The sequence below is a fragment of the Moschus berezovskii genome, chromosome 7 (assembly GCF_049115385.1).
Source record: "Moschus berezovskii isolate FMDL1 chromosome 7, NW_MosBer_1.0, whole genome shotgun sequence".
NCBI classification, from domain to species: Eukaryota; Metazoa; Chordata; class Mammalia; order Artiodactyla; family Moschidae; genus Moschus; species Moschus berezovskii.
In genome coordinates, this window is record NC_142466.1 from 86651477 (window position 1) to 86672232 (window position 20756).

General features: G+C 38.1%; 1 protein-coding gene across 1 annotated transcript in view; it reads left to right on the plus strand.

Moving 5' to 3' along the window:
* The window catches only part of NAA35 (N-alpha-acetyltransferase 35, NatC auxiliary subunit), a 92947-nt gene that overhangs the window by 46439 nt on the left and 25752 nt on the right, over positions 1-20756 (plus strand). The window contains exons 12-13 of the mRNA XM_055427396.2: positions 15173-15351; positions 20349-20408. Of these exons, the coding sequence (XP_055283371.1) occupies positions 15173-15351; positions 20349-20408 (239 nt within the window). The remainder of the gene's footprint in view (positions 1-15172; positions 15352-20348; positions 20409-20756) is intronic.

Sequence of the window (20756 nt, forward strand, 5' to 3'; positions counted from 1 at the left end):
TTTCGAACCAGTCTGTTGTTCCATGTAAAGTTCTAACTGTTGCTTCCTGACCTGCATACAGGTTTCTCAAGAGGCAGGTCAGGTGGTCGGTATTGGCTTCCAAAACGTCTCACTCTGAAAGTCAGTGGGGCTTGTGTCCGTGAGACCTATAAGACTGTGACAACTGAAGGAAATGCAGTCATTTGCTATGACTGTGCCTATAGGGATCAACTCAGAGAAAGCAGACAAAATGCCCATCTCCCAGTCTTTTCTTGAAAGATCTATCCGTATACTGTAAAAACTGCTCTGAGGGACTGGCTGCAACCCTCACCAGAGGCCAGTGAAGCTGGAGGACAGCTTGCCTTACTTCTTTCTCTAACCCATTCCATGTCACTACTGTGTGCGTGGAAAAAGTTTGTATGTACATTTGAACCCCAACTTTTGTGACTGCTGCCTAAAGCAAGGGACCCAAATTTCCTGGCTTTTATAGCAAAAGGGATTTCCATTCATGAGACTTAGAAGACTGTAGCAAAGAAGGGTTCCTTAACTGGCTCTACCCCTCAGGGCTCAGCACACAAGGGAACAAGCAGAATTAGCCATTTTCCAGTCTTTCCCTGAAATAGGTTTATTTCTGTACTTTACTATCTACTGCCTGCATGCCAAGCTTCTAATTTAGCAAGCATTTAAGGACCACCTGAGAACTTCCCCAGAGACAGGGGAAGCCAGCAGGCATCTCTCCTACCTTCTCCCCTTTAGCCCACTCCAATAATAAATCCCAGTTGACAGCATCTTCCCCGAAGGAGCTTGTACTCACATTTAGTGCCCAAGCTTTTTCAGCTGTTATCTAAGGGATGAGGCCCCAGGTCATCTGGCTCTAATAGCCATTGGGGCTTGCATTCAAGAGTATAGGGCTGTATCAAACAAATAGTTGTTAATGGGTATGGGGGTACCCTTCCCCATGGCTGTACTCCAAGATCCAACAAAGAAGCATTAGGCAAAAACAACCTTCTCTGTTTCTCCCTGGAAGAAGTTTTAACTACATACTTTACCAGCTGCTGTTCCCTGAGGGTCCAACTTGTAATGAGTGTACATATAGGTTCTGAATGTGATCCTTTCCTTCGGGACATTGTTGGCTCTTGGCACACCCTCAACTCCTGGTATCCACTAAGAGCAAGGAAGGAGGCTTGGTTGGTCACAAAACTTTGAGAGAAACCTAGGAGTTTGGGCTAGGCTGATTAATTAGGTCCATCTCGTATACCGATCGCCGAAGAATTGATGCTTTTGAACTGTGGTGTTGGAGAAGACTCTTGAGAGTCCCTTGGACTGCAAGGAGATCCAACCAGTCCATTCTAAAGATCAATCCTGGGTGTTCATTGGAACGACTGATGCTAAAGCTGAAACTGCAATACTTTGGCCACCTCATGCAACGGGTTGACTCACTAGAAAAGACTGATGCTGGGAAAGGTTGGGGGCAGGAGGAGAAGGGGACGACCGAGAATGAGATGGCTGGATGGCATCACCGACTCTGTGGACATGAGTTTGAGTGAACTCCAGGAGTTGGTGATGGACAGGGAGGCCTGGCGTGCTGTGATTCATGGGGTTGTGGAGAGTCAGACACGACTGAGCGACTGAACTGAACTGATCTCCTACATGAAACCACTCTGTCAAGACTGGAAGATGTGATTATTTTATCTAATGCACAGAAACCACAGAGAGTCAAGAAATGAAGACTCATAGGAATACATTTCAAACAAAAGAAAGAGGTAAATATCCAGAAACAGATCTTACTGGCTTGGATTAAGTAGTTTATCTGATTGAGAGTTTAAAACAACAGTTATTAAAGATGCTCACTGAGGTTAGGAAGCAAGCATATGAACAGAGTGAGAATTTCAACAAGGAAATATATAAAAAGAGAAGCCAAAGAGCTGAAGAATTAAAAAATAACTGAAAAAATTAAATGGATTCAGTAGCAGACTACATTCGCTGGAAGAAAGTCAGTAAACTTGACAGGGCAGTGGAATTTACTTAAACAGGAAAAAATGAAGACCTGGATTATGAAATTTGTGGGACAAAATCAAGCAGACTACATGTGATGGAAGTTCCAGAAGAAGAGAGAAGCAAGGCAGAATGCATATTCAAAAAAATAATGGCTGGAAACTTCCTTAACTGGGGAAAGAAACAGATGATCCACATCCAGGAAGCTCAGAGAGTTTGAAAGAAATTGAATCCTAAGAGACTCGCTCAAACACATTGCAATTAAACTGTGAAAGATGAAAGACAAGAAGAGAATCTTAAAAGCAGCAAAGGAAAGCAACTTGGTTTGCATATTCAAAATACTTAGGGAATTCCAGAAAGGTGCTAACTAAGAACATCTGACAAAGTTGTCCTTAATAACTGAGGAAGAAGGAAAAAATTTACAGACAAAAGCTGAAATAGTTCACCACTGACCTCACAACAAAGGGAGTTCTTCAAGTTGAAACAAAAGGACACTAGTTAGTAACAGGAAAATGTGAAAGTGTAAAACTCACTGGCGAAGGTAAGTTTATAGCTACATTTAAAATACTCTAATACTGTAATGGTGGTGGATAAACCATTTATATCTCTGATAGAAGTATTAAAGCATTAAAATTAAAACTATAATCATTTGTTAGTGGGTTAGTCAGTTCAGTTGTTCAGTAATGTCCGACTTTTTGTGACCCCATGGACTGCAGCATACCAAGCCCCCCTGTCCATCACCAACTCCCAGAGTTTACTCAAACTCAGGTCCATTGAGTCAGTGATGCCATCCAACCATCTCATCCTCTGTCAGCCCCTTCTCCTCCTGCCCTCAATCTTTCCCAGCATCAGGGTCTTTTCCACTAAGTCAGCTCTTTGCATCAGGTGACCAAAGTATTGGAGTTTCAGCTTTAGCATCAGTCCTTCCAGTGAACTCCCAGGACTGATCTCCTTTAGAATGGACTGCTTGGATCTCCTTGCTGTCCAAGGGATTCTTGAGTCTTCTCCAACACCACAGTTCAAAAGCATCAGTTCTTCAGTGCTCAGCTTTCTTTATGGTCCAGCTCTTACATCCATACATGACTACCGGAAAAACCATAGCTTTGAGTAGAAGGACCTTTGTTGGCAAAGTAATGTCTCTGGTTTTTAATATGCTGTGTATGTTTGTCCTGGTTTTTCTTCCAAGGAGCAAGCGTCTTTTAATTTCATGCTTGCAGTCACCATCTGCTGTGATTTTGGAGCCCAAGAAAATAAAGTCTCTCACTATTTCTATTGTTTCCCCATCTATTTGCCATGAAGTAATGGGACCAGATGCCCCAATCTTCATTTTTTGAATGTTGAGTTTTAAGCCAGCTTTTTCACTCACCTCTTTCACTTTCATCAAGAGGCTGTTTATGAATGCATAAAAAGTGGTACATATATACAATGAAATATTACTTAGCCATAAAAAGAAATGCATTTGAGTCAGTTCTAATGAGGTAGATGAACCTAGAACCTATTATACAGAGTGAAGTATGTCAGAAAGAGAAAGATAAATATTGTATTCCAGAATCTAGAAAAATGGTACTGAAGAATTTACTTACAGGGCAGCAATGGAGAAACAGACATAGAGAATAGACTTATGGACATGGGGAGAGGGGAGGAGAGGGTGAGATGTATGGAAAGAGTAACATGGAAACTTACATTACCATATGCAAAATACATAGCCAATGGAAATATGCTGTTTGTCACAGGAAACTCAACCAGGGGCTCTGCATCAACCTAGAGGGGTAGGTTCAGGAGGGAGGTTCTAAAGGGAGGGGATATAGGTCTACCTGTGGTTAATTCATGTTGAAGTTTGACAGAAAACAACAAAATTCTGAAAAGCAATTATTCTTAAATTAAAAAATAAGTTTAAAAAAAAAAAGCCTCTTTAGTTCCTCTTTACTTTCTGCCATAATGGTGGTGTCATCTGCATATCTGAGGCTATTGATTTCTCCCGGCAGTCTTGATTCCAGTTTGTGCTTTATCCAGCCTGGCCTTTCTCATACTGTACTGTGCATAAAAGTGAAATAAGCAGGGTGACAATATATAGCCTTGATGTACTCCTTTCCCAATTTTGAATCAGTCCATTTTTCCATGCCAGGTTCTAACTTGCTTCTTGATCTGCATACAGATTTCTCAGGAGGCAGGTCAGGTGGTCTGGTATTCCCATCTCTTGAAGAGTTTTCAACAGTTAGTTGGGATCCACACAGTCTAAGGTTTTGGCATAGTCAAAGCAGAAGTAGATGTTTTTTGGGAATTCTGTTGCTTTTTCTATGATCCAGTGGATACTGGCAATTTGATCTCTGGTTCCTCTGCCTTTTCTAAATCCAGCTTGAACATCTGGAAGTTCTTGGCTCATGTACTGTTGAAGCCTGGCTTGGAGAATTTTGAACATTACTTTGCTAGTGTGGGAGATGAATGCAATTTAAGGCTTATTTGTAAGGCCTCAGACAACTCTTCTGCCTTTTTGCATTTCTTTTTCTTGGGGATGGTTTTGACCACTGCCTCTGGTACAGTGTTATGAACTTCTGTCCATAGTTCTTCAGGCACTCTTTCTGTCACATCTAATTCCTTGAATTTATTTGTCACTTCCACTGTATAATCATAAGGGATTCAATTTAGGTCATGCATGAATGTTCTAGTGGTTTTCTCTACTTTTTTCCATTTAAATCTGAATTTTGCAATAAGGAGTTCATGATCCAAACTCGGTGTTTTTTTTCTTGCTGCCTGTATAGAGCTTCTCGAATTTTAACTGCAAAAAATATAATCTGTCTGATTTCTCTATTGACCATCTGGTGATGGCCATATGTAGAGTTATATCTTGTGTTGTTGTAAGAGGGTGTTTGCTGTGACCAGTGCATTCTCTTGGCAAAACTCTGATAGCCTTTGCCCTGCTTCATTTTGTACTCCAAGGCCTAACTTGCCTGTTACTCCAGGTATTTCTTGATTTCCTACTTTTGCATTCTAGTCCCTAGAAGGTCTTGTAGGTCATCCTAGAAATGTTTAACTTCAGCTTTTTCAGCATTAGTGCTTGGGGGCATAGACTTGGATTACTGTGATATTGAATGGCTTACCTTGGAAATGAACTGAGGTCATTCTGTCGTTTTTGAGATTGTACCCAGGTACTACATTTCATACTCTTTTGTTGTCTATGAGGGCTACTCCATTTCTTCTAAGGGATTGCCCACAGTAGTAGATTTAATAGTCATCTGAATTAAATCACCTGTTCTGGTCCATTTTAGTTCACAGATTCCTAAAATGTCAATGTTCACTCTTGCCATCTCCTGTTTGCCCACTTCTGATTTACCTTGATTCAGGTTCCTATGCAATATTGATCTTTACAGTGGATTCACAGCTTAAAAAGATACAAAGTTTGAAGTCAAAACCATAAATATGAAAGAAGGAACCTTTTGTATGCATTTGAAGTTACTTGTACCTTCAAATAGACTATGATAAATATATTTTATCCATGTCTCATTATAACTACAGAGCAAAAGCCTATAGTAGATATGCAAGAGGTAAAAGAGAAAGGAAACATACCACTACAGAAAACCAAGTAACAGAGCATGAGAAGGAAAAACAGAACAAAGGGATTGCAGAACAACCAGAAAACAATTAAACTAAAAATGCTAAGTCCATACCATTTATATCAATACTATCATTGATATACCATTTATATATATACACACACAACACACATCATTTATTACCATACTACCAATAATTATGTAGATGGGCTGAATTCTCCAATCAAAAGACAAAGTGTAGATAAAGTTTTTTCAATTTTATCTTTTTAAAAAATTAGCTCTTAGTTTTGTTGTTCTTTTCTAGTGTTTTTTTCTGTCATTTATTTCCACTCTGATCTTTATTTCCTTCCTTTTGCTGGCTTGAGCTTAATTTATTCTTCTAGATCTTGAGGTGTAAAGTTAGATTGTTATTTGACATCTAATTTACTAGTATATACATTTATTGCTATAAACTTCCCTCTCAGAACTGCATTTGCAGTATCCTATAGCTTTCTGTTTGTTTGGTTTTTTTTTTCATTTGTTTCAGGACTTAAAAAAATATTTTTATAGTTTTCTTTTTTGACTAGTTGCTTGTTCAGAAGTGTGCTGTTTACTTTCCACATATCTGTAGGTATTCCAGCTTTCATGTTCTAGTTTCATACCATTGTCATCAGAAAGGATAGTTGGTATGATTTCAGTCTTTAATTTATTAAGACTTGTTTTGTGTCCTGTCATACCCTATTGTGGGGAGTGTTCAGTGTGCCTTTGAGAACAACATGTATTGTATTGCTCTTGAATGAAACATTCCGTGTATGTCTGTTAGGTCCTTTTCGTATAACGTGTAGTTTAATTCCAACTTTTTTTTAAACTCATTTTCTGTCTGAATGATATGTCCATTGTTGAAAATGGTATATTGAAGTCTCCTGGTATTATTGTATTGTTGTTTCCCTTTTTAGAGTTCTTACTATCTACTTTATATAATAGATGCTTCTACATTGCATTATACATATTCAAATTTATTATATCTTCTTTATTATATCTGGCTACTTTATTATATAATAACTTTATATGTCTTTTGTTACAGTCTATGTCTTAAAATCTGTGTAGTCTGGTATAGGTTTGCTGCTGCTGCTAAGTCACTTCAGTCGTGTCCGACTCTGTGTGACCCCATAGACGGAAGCCCACCAGGCTCCCCCGTCCCTGGGACTCTCCAGAGAAGAACACTGGAGTGGGTTGCCATTTCCTTCTCCAGTGTGTGAAAGTGAAAAGTGAAAGTGAAGTCGCTCAGTCGTGTCTGACCCTTAGCGACCCCACGGACTGCAACCTACCAGGCTCCTCCATCCATGGGATTTTCTAGGCAAGAGTACTGGAGTGGCTTGCCATTGCCTTCTCCGGGTATAGGTTTAGCTGCTTCTAAATGTCTTTTCCCTTTGTTTTTCGCTTCTCTTCTTTTCACAGCTATTTGTAAGGCCTCCTCAGACAGCCATTTTGCTTTTTGGCATTCTTTTCCATGGGGATGGTCTTGATCGCTGTCTCTGAACAGCGTCACAAACCTCTGTCCGTAGTTCATCAGGCACTCTATCAGATCTAGTCCCTTAAATCTATTTCTCACTTCCACTGTATAATCATAAGGGATTTTATTTAGGTCATACTGAATGGCCTAGTGGTTTTCCCTACTTTCTTCAATTTAAGTCTGAATTTGGCAATAAAGAGTTCATGATCTGAGCCACAGTCAGATCCCAGTCTTGTTTTTTCTGACACAGAGCTTCTCCATCTTTGGCTTTAAAGAATATAATCACTCTGATTTTGGTGTTGACCATCTGTAGATGTCATGTGATGTGATGTGTAGATGTCCATGTGTAGAGTCTTCTCTTGTGTTGTCGGAAGAGGGTGTTTGCTATGACCACTGCGTTCTCTTGGCAAAACTTTATTAGCCTTTGCCCTGCTTCATTCTGTATTCCAAGGCCAAATTTGCCTGTTACTCCAGGTGTTTCTTGACTTCCTACTTTTGCATTCCAGTCCCCTGTAATGAAAAGGACATCTTTTTTGGGTGTTCTAAAAGGTCTTGTAGTTCTTCATAGAACCGTTCAACTTCAGCTTCTTCAGCGTGACTGGTTGGGACATAAGCTTGGATCACCGTGATGTTGAATGGTTTGCCTTGAAAACGAACAGAGATCATTCTGTCATTTTTGAGATTGCATCCAAGTACTGTATTTCAGACTCTTTTGTTGACCATGATGGCTACTCCATTTTCTAAGGGATTCCTGCCCACGGTAGTAGATATAATGATCATCTGAGTTAAATTCACCCATTCCAGTCCATTTTAGTTCTCTGATTCCTAGAATGTCTACGTTCACTCTTGCCATCTCCTGTTTGACCACTTCCAATTTGCCTTGATTCATGGACCTAACATTCCAGGTTCCTGTGCAATATTGTTCTTTACAACATCGGATCTTGCTTTTATCACCAGTCACATCCACAACTGGGTATTGTTTTTGCTTTGGCTCCATCCCTTCATTCTTTCTGGAGTTATTTTTCCACTGATCTCCAGTAGCATATTGGGCACTTACCAACCTGGGGAGTTGGTTGATCACCTTCCTCAGTGATCAGTGCAAAGAAATAGAGGAAAACAACAGAATGGGAAAGACTAGAGATCTCTTCATGAAAATTAGAGATACCAAGGGAACATTTCATGCAAAGATGGGCACAATAAAGGACACAAATGGTATGGACCTAACAGAAGCAGAAGATACTAAGAAGAGGTGGCAAGAATACACAGAAGAACTGTACAAAAAAGATCTTCATAACTCAGATAATCACATTGGTATGATTACTCACCTAGAGCCAGACATCCTGGAATGTGAAGTCAAGTGGGCCTTAGAAAGCATCACTACGAACAAAGCTAGTGGAGGTGATGGAATTCCAGTTGAGCTATTTCAAATACTGAAAGATGATGCTGTGAAAGTGCTGTACTCAGTATGCCAGCAAATTTGGAAAACTCAGCAGTGGCCACAGGACTGGAAAAGGTCAGTCTTCATTCCAATCCCAAAGAAAGGCGATGCCAAAGAATGCTCAAACTACTGCACAACTGCACTCATCTCACATGCTAGTAAAGTCATGCTCAAAATTCTCCAAGCCAGGCTTCAGCAATACGTGAACCGTGAACTCCCAGATGTTCAAGCTGGTTTTAGAAAAGGCAGAGGAACCAGAGATCAAATTGCCAAAATCCGCTGGATCATTGAAAAAACGAGAGTTCCAGAAAAACATCTATTTCTGCTTTATTGACTATGCCAAAACCTTTGACTGTGTGAATCACAATAAATTGTGGAAAATTCTGAAAGAGATGGGAATACTAGACCACCTGACCTGCCTCTTGAGAAACCTGTATGCAGGTCAGGAAACAACAGTTAGAACTGGACATGGAACAACAGACTGGTTCCAAATAGGAAAAGGAGTACATCAAGGCTGTATATTGTCACCCTGTTTATTTAACTTCTATGCAGAGTACATCATGAGAAACGCTGGGCTGGAAGAAGCACAAGCTGGAATCAAGATTGCCGGAAGAAATATCAGTAACCTCATATATGCAGATGACACCACCCTTATGGCAGAAAGTGAAGAGGAGAACTAAAAAGCCTCTTGATGAAAGTGAAAGAGGAGAGTGAAAAAGTTGGCTTAAAGCTCAACATTCCAAAAACTAAGATCATGGCATCTGGTCCCATCACTTGATGGAAATAGATGGGAAACAGTGAAAATAGTGTCAGACTTTATTTTGGGGGGCTTCAAAATCACTGACGATGGTGATTGCAGCCATGAAATTAAAAGACGCTTACTCCTTGGAAGGAAAGTTATGACCAACCTAGATAGCATATTAAAAGGTTAGAGACATTACTTTGCCAACAAAGGTCCGTCTAGTCAAGGCTATGTTTTTTCCAGTGGTCATGACTGAGCGACTGAACTGAACTGAAATGTCTTTCGGTTTCCATTAGCAAGCTTTTTCAATCAATGCTTTTTCTACCTTTATTCACTATAAAACTAGGGTATGGAAACAACCTAAGTGCCCATTGTTGGATGAGTGGATAAATAAAATACAGTCTATGTACAATGAAATGTTAGCCTCAACAGAGTGAAGTACTGACATTTGTGACAACATGGATGAACCTGGAGGGCATTCTGCTAAGTGAAATAAGCCAGACCGAGAAAAATAAATACTGCATGGTATCTAAACTTACATGTGGAATTTAAAAAAAGAAAAAGTAGAATTTACAGAAACAGTGGAAAAATGGTTGCCAGAAGCTGAGGGAAATAAGAGTTTGGTAAAGGGTACATGGGTTCGATCCCTGGGTCGGGAAGATCCCCTGGAGAAGGAAACGGTAACCCACTCCAGTATTCTTGCCTGGAGAATCCCATGGACGGAGAAGCCTGGTAGGATACAGTCCACGGGGTCGCAAAGAGTCGGACACGACTGAGCGACGGAACGAACGAACGAAAGGGTACAGACCTTCAGTTAGAATATGAGTAAGGTCTGAGTATCTGTTGTATTAAAGAGTGACTCTAGTTGATCACACTTAACTGTATAGTTGAAAGTTGGTAGAAGAGTAGAACTTACATGTTCTCATCAAACAAAAAAAAATTTTCAGGCTGATGTACATGTTAAATTAACTCTTGGGGGAATCCTTTCAAAATGTATACATATCAAATTATCACGTTGTACACTTTAAACATCTTTACAATTTTATTGTTAATTATACCTCAATAAAACTGGAAAAAAAATAGGAACTAGTTCATCTTGGAGGAATAGGTGATTCTAGGACTAAGGTAGAGATAGAAGAATGAGTCTGGAATGTCTAATTAGCCAGAAGTGGGTAAATGTTCAAAGAATGTTGGGACCAGTCAGTTGTACCCAAAAGAGCTTGAAGGGGCATTCACACCGTCAAATATGGGGACAACTTGAGCATCAAAATAATTCTGATCATATACAATTGAATAAAAGGATAAGCCATGTTTCCATACTGATATTAATAGATGAATTAATGAGTGGATAGTTTGATGTTCATGAGCATATTTAGTTGTCTTTCCCCTGACCCCTACATATTTATTAACTACAAAGGCAAAAGGTAACAGTAGTGACGAGGCCTGTCAGACACCAACTTAATCAAGTGATCACAGTAAACATTACAAGAAGTGATTCAAAACCTCCACTTAGTTGATGGGTTACGATGAGAACGGTAATAATGTCACTTTTATTTTCCTAAGAATAATAATTTAATCTCAAGGAGACAAGAAAACCACACTGAAGGACAGTATACAAAATTATTGGTGAGTTAGTCTTCAGATTTGTCAAAGTCGTTCATAGAAGCCAAGGAAGTGCTGAAGAACTGCTCTAAACTGCAGGAGACTAAGAGACAGTGAAATTAAATACAACTTGTGTTACTAATGTAGATGTGAAGTATGTTACTGGTACAGTGTGCACAACTTGAATGAGGTCTGAGTATTAGATGACCAATAATGATTATGATAGAATATTCATTGAAACCATGCTTTTTGAGTTTAACAATTGTTAAATACCTTTTGGTAACTTTTTTTGTGTTGAAATAACATGAAATTTGCCATTTTAACATTTTATGTACAATTTTATGTGCAATTCAGTGGCATTAAGTAGATTTACATTGTTGTGCAGCTGTCACCACTGTCCATATCCAGAAGTTTTTATCTTATCAACCTCAAACTCCATACTTATTAAATAATAAATCTTCATTTCGCCCTCTTTCAGTTCCAGACAACCACAATTCTACTTCCTGTCTCTATGAGTTTGACTACTCTAGGTACCTCATATAAGCAGAATCATACAATATTTGGCCTACTGTGTTTGGTGTATTTCACATAGCATAATGTTATTATTTTATAAAGGGAAGTCAAGTAACCAAGAAGTACAGTACAATATTAACCTCAGCAGCTTCTCCATTGTTTTCTAGAATTGTTTTTAACTTCAGGGCATGAAAAACGACTTCTGTAAGTCTGACTGTAAATTGCCAGTATAACTCGGGAGAGATACATTGTCCACAAACGATGTAACATCTCTTTCTTTTCACTTACACACTTTGAGATCTTTGATTTTGGCATATAATTAATTTTAAAATAACCTTTTAAGTTAAATCACAGCACATTGTTACTGTAAATCTTTTATCCACAGACCTTGTGCTATTTGTAATATTTTTAAGTTGCTATTGATAATGAAGGTCACTTTTCTAGCAAGAACTGTAGCAACTGAAACACTCTAAACCAATGTGCCATAATGTTTAGAATATAGTAATTATACTTTATTATTTCATCCTTAAAAAGAGTTCTGGTGTAAAGGGAAGTGTTTTGACTGGAAAAAAAAGGTAATTTTTGTACACCTACAGACTTGTAAAATCAGAAGAGACTCTAGAAGTTGACTTATCGGATCTCTATCTAGTTTAATTCAGGAAATCTTTACTGAGCATAGTACACATTGAGTAGAAAGTGATGTGAATTTGCTTCTTTTCTGGGTTCATTTAGTAGGGTTATCCAGGCTATTTTAGTGCGAAGCGTTTAGTGGAAAAATGTTAGAGCAGTTTATTCTGGGGGATAAGGATTGGGTGTGGTAAAACTTTTTTTAAACTTTCTGTGGTTTGTGTTGTCATGAAGTCAGATGCAAACTCCTGCTTGGTTTTTATCCCTGCTCCTCCTTCACTGTAGTATACATTGAATAAACACTTTGATCTCTTATTCCATCTCAGTTCTTATGCTCTTTTCTAGTTAGGCAAGTTACTGTGTGTTGTATAGGATAGTTACACAGTCCCTAGGCATGAGATTCACCAAACAGCTGAGAATTAAAAATAGCTACTAGGAACTACTTTAACACTTAACTATTAACAAGGACTATGTCCAAAAACATGTGGTGGGGAGGAGAGGATTTAAATGTGTGTAGAGAATAGAGAGAAACATGCAGGTCTAAATTCTGTGCCTAGGGATTTTGTCCCCAGCTCTATTTATATGCATCTATTTTTACTTCTGAGTTCCAATAAGTTATCACTTGGAAAAGTTGTAGCTCCCTAAGGGAAAAAGAAAAGGAGCCATTTTCTCTGTCCTGCATCCCTTTAATATGCTTGGAATACTTTGTGCTGATTAATATTTGTCTTTCGTTAGCTCTTAGACGTCTATGAAATCTTTCATCTAATTTTTACATGGATAAGATGCTCCTATTACATTCTGAGTTTATTCTCACTAAATTGTAGTTGCTATTTATGTTTCTCTAGACCAGTGTTTCTCAACTGGGGCTTCCCAGGGACATCTGGCAATGTCTGGATCCTTTTCACAATTAGGAGGTTACTACTGGCTGTGGTTTTTCCAGTGGTCATGTATGGATGTGAGAGTTGGACTGTAAAGAAAGCTGAGCACCGAAGAATTGATGCTTTTGAACTGTGGTGTTGGAGAAGACTCTTGAGAGTCCCTTGGTCTGCAAGGAGATCCAACCAGTCCATCCTAAAGGAGATCAGTCCTAGGTATTCATTGGAAGGACTGATGTTGAAGTTGAAACTCCAATACTTTGGCCACCTGATGCGAAGAGCTGACTCATTGAAAAGACCCTGATGCTAGGAAGGATTGAGGGCAGGAGGAGAAGGGGATGACAGAGAATGAGATGGTTGGATAGCATCACCGACTCGATGGACATGGGTTTGGGTGGACTCCGGGAGTTGGTGATGGACAGGGAGGCCTGGTGTGCTGTGATTCATGGGGTCGCAAAGAGTCGGACACGACTGAGTGACTGAACTGAACTGGTATGTTTAGGGTAGAGTCAGGGATGCTGCTCAGCATCATCTGTGCAGGACAACTCAGTTTCAAAAGTTATATTGCACTTTTTTGTTTCTTTAAAATTAAATTCAGAATGTATCATGTTTGTTATCCATTTCCCAGTAATATTTAGTTCTTATAAATTATAAAGTTTCATGAGTGGCTATTATCTGTGTATCTTCTATTTGTGGTTTAAGCCTAAAAATAAATGTTTTAAGAATAAAGGCATATTCCTGGGTAATCATTTTAGGTGCATAAGAGAATACTTTGAGAGAAAGTAAATAATACAGCATTTAAGTGTCTGGATTCTGTGCATTTATCATTAAAGTCTGAAATGTGTTCCAAATATGGTAAAGAAACTTCTTACAGCATCATTACTACTGCTTTTACCTTAATTCTGAAAGAAATAATATAAATCAGAAGTTCAAACTGTTATCGTGGTAGCAGCCTTTTATTTTATTTCGAGCATGTATATCTTGTCATTCAGCAAACAAGTATCCGGTGTCTTTTATGAGCCAGGTATTTGGTGTTTGGAATCCAACCCTGTTCTTGCTTTCAGAAGAACTCGGACAAATGCTATAATCCCACATAGACAGTAAAATAGTGTACATACAAAGAACTGTGAGTATATGTATATATATTATATATACATCATTGGAGGGACCAATGATGAGAGAGAATTCAGGCTATTTCAAGTTCAGGTTAAGAAGAAAGGAGTAGGTTTTACAGTAGAATGATTTGTGTAAGTAAAGAGGCATAAAAGAATATGACATTTGTAAGTCACAATGCTTGCTTATATCTTATAATGCTTAGGAAATGGGGAGGATTAAAAGATGATTTTCACGGGGTTCCCAGGTGGTTCAGTGGGTAAAGAATCTGCTTGCAGTTCAGGAAAAGATGATTTTTCAAACCAAGATAAAACCATGATTCTCATACAGATAAAAAAGTGAACGTGGGTTAAGGATTTTGTTAAACTCATTCAATGACATAACCAGACATGCAAAGTTTAAAACACATTTTTATGGAGTAGTGGAATACTGAAACAAGTTATAAATAGGTAAAACTTTTTTCTGTAGAGTGAAGCAGAATTTCATATTTATCAGTTACCTACAATTTCTAGCTGTGTAAAATAACTCCCATAAAATCAGTCTGACAATGCATACTCCATTGGAGTACAAATTTTTTTTCTAAGAAAGTGGCAGGAAATTTCAAGCTAAAGACTTAATTTGGAGCTTTGTACTAGTGTGAAACGTGGAATCAACGGAGGACAAAAAGTGGGAAAGAGAAAGTTACCCTTAGGTCTTTTGTGATATGTTATTTTCATTGTGAATTTATGGAATTGCATCTCAGTGCCAAATGCATTCCAGACTCATGGGGATGGAGTGCGACTGTTCTCTACTGCTTTGCATTGCTATGTAGTCCAGTGTGAATTGATTCTGCAGTTCAGAAATTGAAAGGAAGACAAGCCTCCATTTGTGTTCCCATTTGAACTTTTCTTCACAGTCTCATGGTTAATACACCATTGCCCTTTTATTTTATTTATTTTTGAGAGACTGTGTTAACTCTGTTTTATCCCGCTCTTGGCTTGAAGTTAATTTTGAGGTAGAAACCTCTGTCACCAGTACCACCACCATGTAGGAAGGAAGTGTAATTTTAGGTTGTTAAATCTGCTTCCTTCCTTTAGAAAACACATGTAAAGATACATTAATTGTAAATTATTAAATCCATTTAGAGGATACTGTGGTAAGAGTTTAGAGATGCTTTGAAACTGACATTTTTCTTTATGTGTTTAAGCAGTATTTGAGGTTAAAATTCATAGAAAATTTGAAAATGTTAACTTTTTTCCTTTGTAGATCATCCCATTATGATGGGTTTTGAGCCGCTTGTTAACCAGAGACTACTTCCACCCACCTTCCCTCGATACGCAAAAATAATAAAAAGAGAAGAAATGGTCAACTATTTTGCAAGATTGATAGATAGAATAAAAACTGTCTGTGAGGTGGTCAATTTAACAAATTTACATTGTATCCTGGTAAGTACAAATCAAGTCTCTATTCTGGAATATAGCTTTGATTTAATAGCAGAATAGTTTATGTTTTAGAGACTCTTTCAAGGGTAAATAATGCTCCTCACCTATTATCTGTGATATCTGGAGAACTAAGTGTTTGTGTATATTATTTTTCTTTCTATATTTAATGCTCATAAGGATTTTATACTACCCATTCTAGAGATTAAGAATCTAAAATGTGGAGAAGTTAGGTAATTCACACAAACTTTAAGAATGGCAGTTTGAACCCTCAGTTCTCTGCTAAACCTTTCATATAAATAAATGTTTGTTAATGTATACATATATATATGTATATATATGTTTTTTCATTAAAAATTGGGTGATAGTAACTTGCTTTTTCATCAGTAATACAATTTGTAATATGTAATTTTTCATAATCTATGTATCTTGAATATGTTTTCATGTCAATAAATAATATACAAATAACAGATACCAAAATATTAATTATAACTACTTATAAATAGTGGAAAGCTATATGATAGTTTTGTTTTTTCCATTTTTTCTGCATTTTCAGTGTTTTTTGGTGTTTTGCATATAGGGCAGAAACAATGGTAAGGGGGAGAACAGTGATATTAGTGAAGGAAAGTTCATATATTAGGAACCCAGATGATTATACTTTTGACAGCTATGGAGTAATAAGATATACCTAGTTTAAATGAGGTGCGTAATGGACTATATAGAATATATCCCGTTAAGAATGTGCACTAGGAATAAGAAATTGAGTACAAACTGTGATAGTGAGTATACGTACATTCATACATACATACATTCAGCCAGTGTGCTTTTTTTTGTGCTAGTATATACAGTGATCAGCAAAAATATATCATCCATCTTGTCATGAGGCTGTAATGTGCTATAGAAATTGATCAGATAATCACATAAATGTTTATAAAATTACAAACCAATATAAGAAGTATGAAGAAAAGGAACTGGGAAGTATAACATATAGCATATAATGAAGGAATTGACCTAAATGATCAGAGAAGTCTTTTTTAAAGAAGTGACAGTGAAGCTAAGATCTGACAGGTACATTTCATGCAGGGATAGCATGATAAAGGACAGAAATGTAAAGACCTGACAGAAGCAGAAGAATTTTAAAAGGTGGCAGGAATACACAGAAGAACTGTACAAAAAAGATCTTAATCACCCAAATAGCCATGATGCTGTGGTCACTCACCCACTTGCAGTCTAAAATCCTAGAATCTAAAGTCAAGTCAGCCATAGGAAGCACTGCCACAAACAAGGCTAGTGGAGGTAATGGAATTCCAGCTGACCTATTTCAGATTCTTAAAGATGATGCTGTTAAAGTGCTGCAGTCAATATAAGGACTAGAAAAGGTCAATTTTCATTCCAATCCCAAAGAAGGACAGTGCCAAAGAATGTACAAACTACCATACAATTGTGGTCATTTCACATACTAGTATGGTTATGCTTAAAATCCAAGCTAGGCTTCAGCAGTTTGTGAACCAAGAACTTCCAGATGTCCAAGCTGGGTTTAGAAAAGGCAGAGGAACCGTAGATCAAATTGCCAACATTCGTAGGATCATAAAGCAAAGGGAATTCCAGAAAAACATCTGATTCTGCTTCACTGACTACACTAAAGCCTTTGACTGTGTGGATCACAGCTATGGAAAATTCTTAGAGATGGGAATACCAGACCACCTTACCTGTCTCCTGAGAAACCTGTATGCTAGTCAAAAAGCAGCCATTAGAACCTTACATGGAACGATGGACTGGTTCAAAATTGGGAAAAGAGTACAAGAAGACTGTATGTTATACTCTCTTCATTTAACTTCTGTGCAGAGTACTTCATACAAAATGCTGGGCTGGGTAAGTTACAAGCTGGAATCAAGATTGCCAGGAAAAATATCAACAACCTCAGTTATACAGATGATTCCACCCTAATGGCAAAAAGTGAGGAGGAACTAAAGAGCCTCTTGATGAAGGTGAAAGAGGACAGTGAAAAAGCTGCCTTAAAATTCAGCATTCCAAAAACTAAGATCATGGCATCTGGTCCCATCACTTCATGGAAAATAGATGGGGGGAAAGTGAAAGCACTGACAGATTTTCTTTTCTTGGGCTCCAAAATCACTGTGAACAATGACTGCAACCATGAAATTAAAAAATGCTTTCTCCTTGGAAGGAACGCTATGGTGAGCCTAGGCAACATATTACAAAGCAGAGACATCTCTTGGCTGACAAAGGTCCATATAATCGAAGTTAGGGTTTTTCCAGTGGTCATGTACGGAAATGAGAGTTGGACCATGAAGAAGGCTGCGCTCTGAAGAATTGATGCCTTCAAATTGTGGTGCTGGGGAAGACTCTTGAGAGTCTCTTAGACTGCAAGGAGATCAAACCAGTCAATCCTAAAGGAAATAACCCCTGAATATTCATTGGAAGGACTGTTGCTGAAGCTGAAGCTCCAATATTTTGGCCACCTGATGCAAAGAGCAGACTCATTGGAAAAGAACCTGATGCTGGGAAAGATTGAAGGCAAAAGGAGAAGAGGGCAGCAGAGGATGAGGTGGTTAGATAGCATCACTGACTCAGTGGACATGAATCTGAGTAAACTCTGGGAGGTAGTGAAGGACAGGGAAGCCTGGTGTGCTTGCAGTACAGTGGGTCACAAGGGGTCAGACACAGCTTAGCTACTGAATAACAGCAGAGTAAACACAGTGAGATAAATAAGGAAACTATTACGACAGTTCAAGTTAGAAAGGATTGTCACTTGGACTGGAAGGATGGCAGGGAGATGATGAGATTGTCAGTGTTACAGCTATGTGTGAGCTAAAAGGCTTCCCTGATAGCTCAGTTGGTAAAGAATCTGCCTGCAATGCAGGAGACACTGGTTCAATTCCTGTGTCGGGAAGATCTGCTGGAGAAGGGATTGGCTACCCATTCCAGTATTCTTGGGCTTCCCTTGTGACTCAGCTGGTAAAGAATCCACTTGCAATGCAGGAGACCTGGGTTCAGTCCCTGGGTTGGGAAGATCCCCTGGAGAGGGGAAAGGCTATCCACTTCAGTATTCTGGCCTGGAGAATTCCAAGGACCGTGTAGTCCATAGTGAGCTAAAGTTGATAGAATATTGGTTGATGAATTAAATACGGGGCATGAAAGAACTCTCAGGAAGTTCTCTAGACTTCTGCCTTGCAAGTCTGCATGTATATTTGGTGGTGTTCACTCAAAGGGGGAAATTCTCTAAGGAACTTGAGAGTCAAATGGGGGTTTAAGTGACATTTAAAATATTTTGAGTAGAGATATTGAACACATAATGACTTATGGGTAGAATTTAGAGATCTGTGCTTAGAGTTAAAATTTTAGAATTATTACAGTATAGATAGTAAATGAAGCATGAGTGTTTATGTTCAATATTTATGAGGAGAAGAGTATATAGATTAAGAAAAGAAGGTTGTCTGAAACTAAACTTTGAACCTCCAGAACTAAGAAGTACCCAGAGGAAGAAACATGTGAAAGTCATTTAAAGATTTTTCAAGGAGGAAGTCATGCTGTTGAATAGTTGAATGAAAGAGATAAGGTCCAAATAAATATTTGTCCTTTGAAGTTAGTAATGGGGGACAAGTGGTGCCTAGAGCAAAGAGTCAGGTTACATGTGTTGAAGAGGAGTAAAGACGGTGGACAGCCAACTTCTTCAGAAAGTTTGGCTGAGAAGACAGCAGTTGAGAGGAAAATGTGGGATCATGCGATAATCTTTTCTTTTTAAAGATGAGAGAAGTGAGTATTTAAATGAAAATGGGAATGATCTGGTAAAGCAGAGGAATTTTAATATCTAGGAGAGCAAAGTATTGATAGTTGACAGTGTGTGATGATTGTGAAAAAGCCAAAGAAATGGGATCTTTTTATACAGGTGTAGGATATCTGTTGTTAAAGTAGACAACTAAAGGATCTGAGTACAGTTGTGTATAGAGTTAGTTTAGAGGCTAAAGTTGAGGAATTTTCTGTGGTATAAATTACTTTAATTTTCTTTGTAACATAAAATAGTAGCATGTCTCTGTAGTGGAGACTATTCACTTTGAGGAGTGTGTGCAAGGTGTAAAAATTAATTGTGAGAAAAGTGAATGAATTGAGTTAGCGTGATTACTTGGTATTTGTTTCTGTGAAGTAGGAAATAAACCTCTGTCTTTAGTTAGTAAATTAGTATTGATACTATTATTTTCATGATATGAAAATTTAATGTTGGTATCCACTTAATACTGTTATTCATCAGTTTGTTAAAATAATTTTTCTTAGGCTCTAAAATTATCCATTGTTCCATTAGTAGTGGTGGTGGTGTTTAGTTGCTAAGTCGTATCCGACTGTTTTGCAGCCACAGAATTTGTCCATGGGATTTCCCAGACAAGAATACTGGAGTGGGTTGCCATTCTTTCTTCAGTGGGTCTTCCCTATGCAGGGATCAAACTTCCATCTCCTACACTGGCAGGCAGATTCTTAACCACTGGACCACAAAGGCACTCCCAAGCTGGGCAGCATTTTGATACAAAACGAACTCTTCCTTTACCTGACAGACTCCCAGTCCCTCAAGAGCCACAGTACATCATGTTCCTAATACCTTTTGTTGTTGCTGTTTAGTTGCTAAGTCATGTCTAACTCTTTGTGACTCCATGGACTGTAGGTTGCCAGGCTCCTCTGTCCATGGAATTTTGCAGGCCAGAATACTGTAATTGGTTGCCATTTGTTTCTCCAGGGGCTATTCTCGACCCAGGGGTCAAACTCCTGTCTCCTGCTTTGACAGGTGGCTTCTTTGCAGCCAAACCACCAGGGAAACCCATTCCATTCATACAAATAGACAATTCTTATAGAAATGATCTTTAGCAATCTGACTTATTTTAATTTTGATAGTGTATCATTCCTAGAAGATCTAGTAAAAATTACACTCTATGCAAGCATTTTCAACTTTTATTTAATCTGTTAATGACATTACTTTTCTTCTGTGTATCTTTTAGGATTTTTTCTGTGAATTTAGTGAACAATCACCTTGTGTTCTTTCGAGATCTCTATTACAAGTAAGTTCCACTTAGTATCTAAATAGTTCTTTAAACAGCAAATTATGTGTATTGACATTGTTTTATTTATTATGGAATAAAAGGTGGATGCTTCTAAAGGGTATTCCATGGTTACTGTTATATTTTTAGAATAGAAGTATTGACTTACAGTGTTAGACATTCATTAAGATCATAGTCTGGGCCAGAAAACAAACCTTAGTAAGTAAAAAAAAAATTGAAATCATAGAAAGTATGCTCTCTGACTATTTTGGAATTAAACTAGTAATCAATAACAGATGTATCTGGAAAATTTTCCAAATGTTTGAAAATTAACATACTTCTAAAGAACCTGTGGTCAAAGAGGAAGTG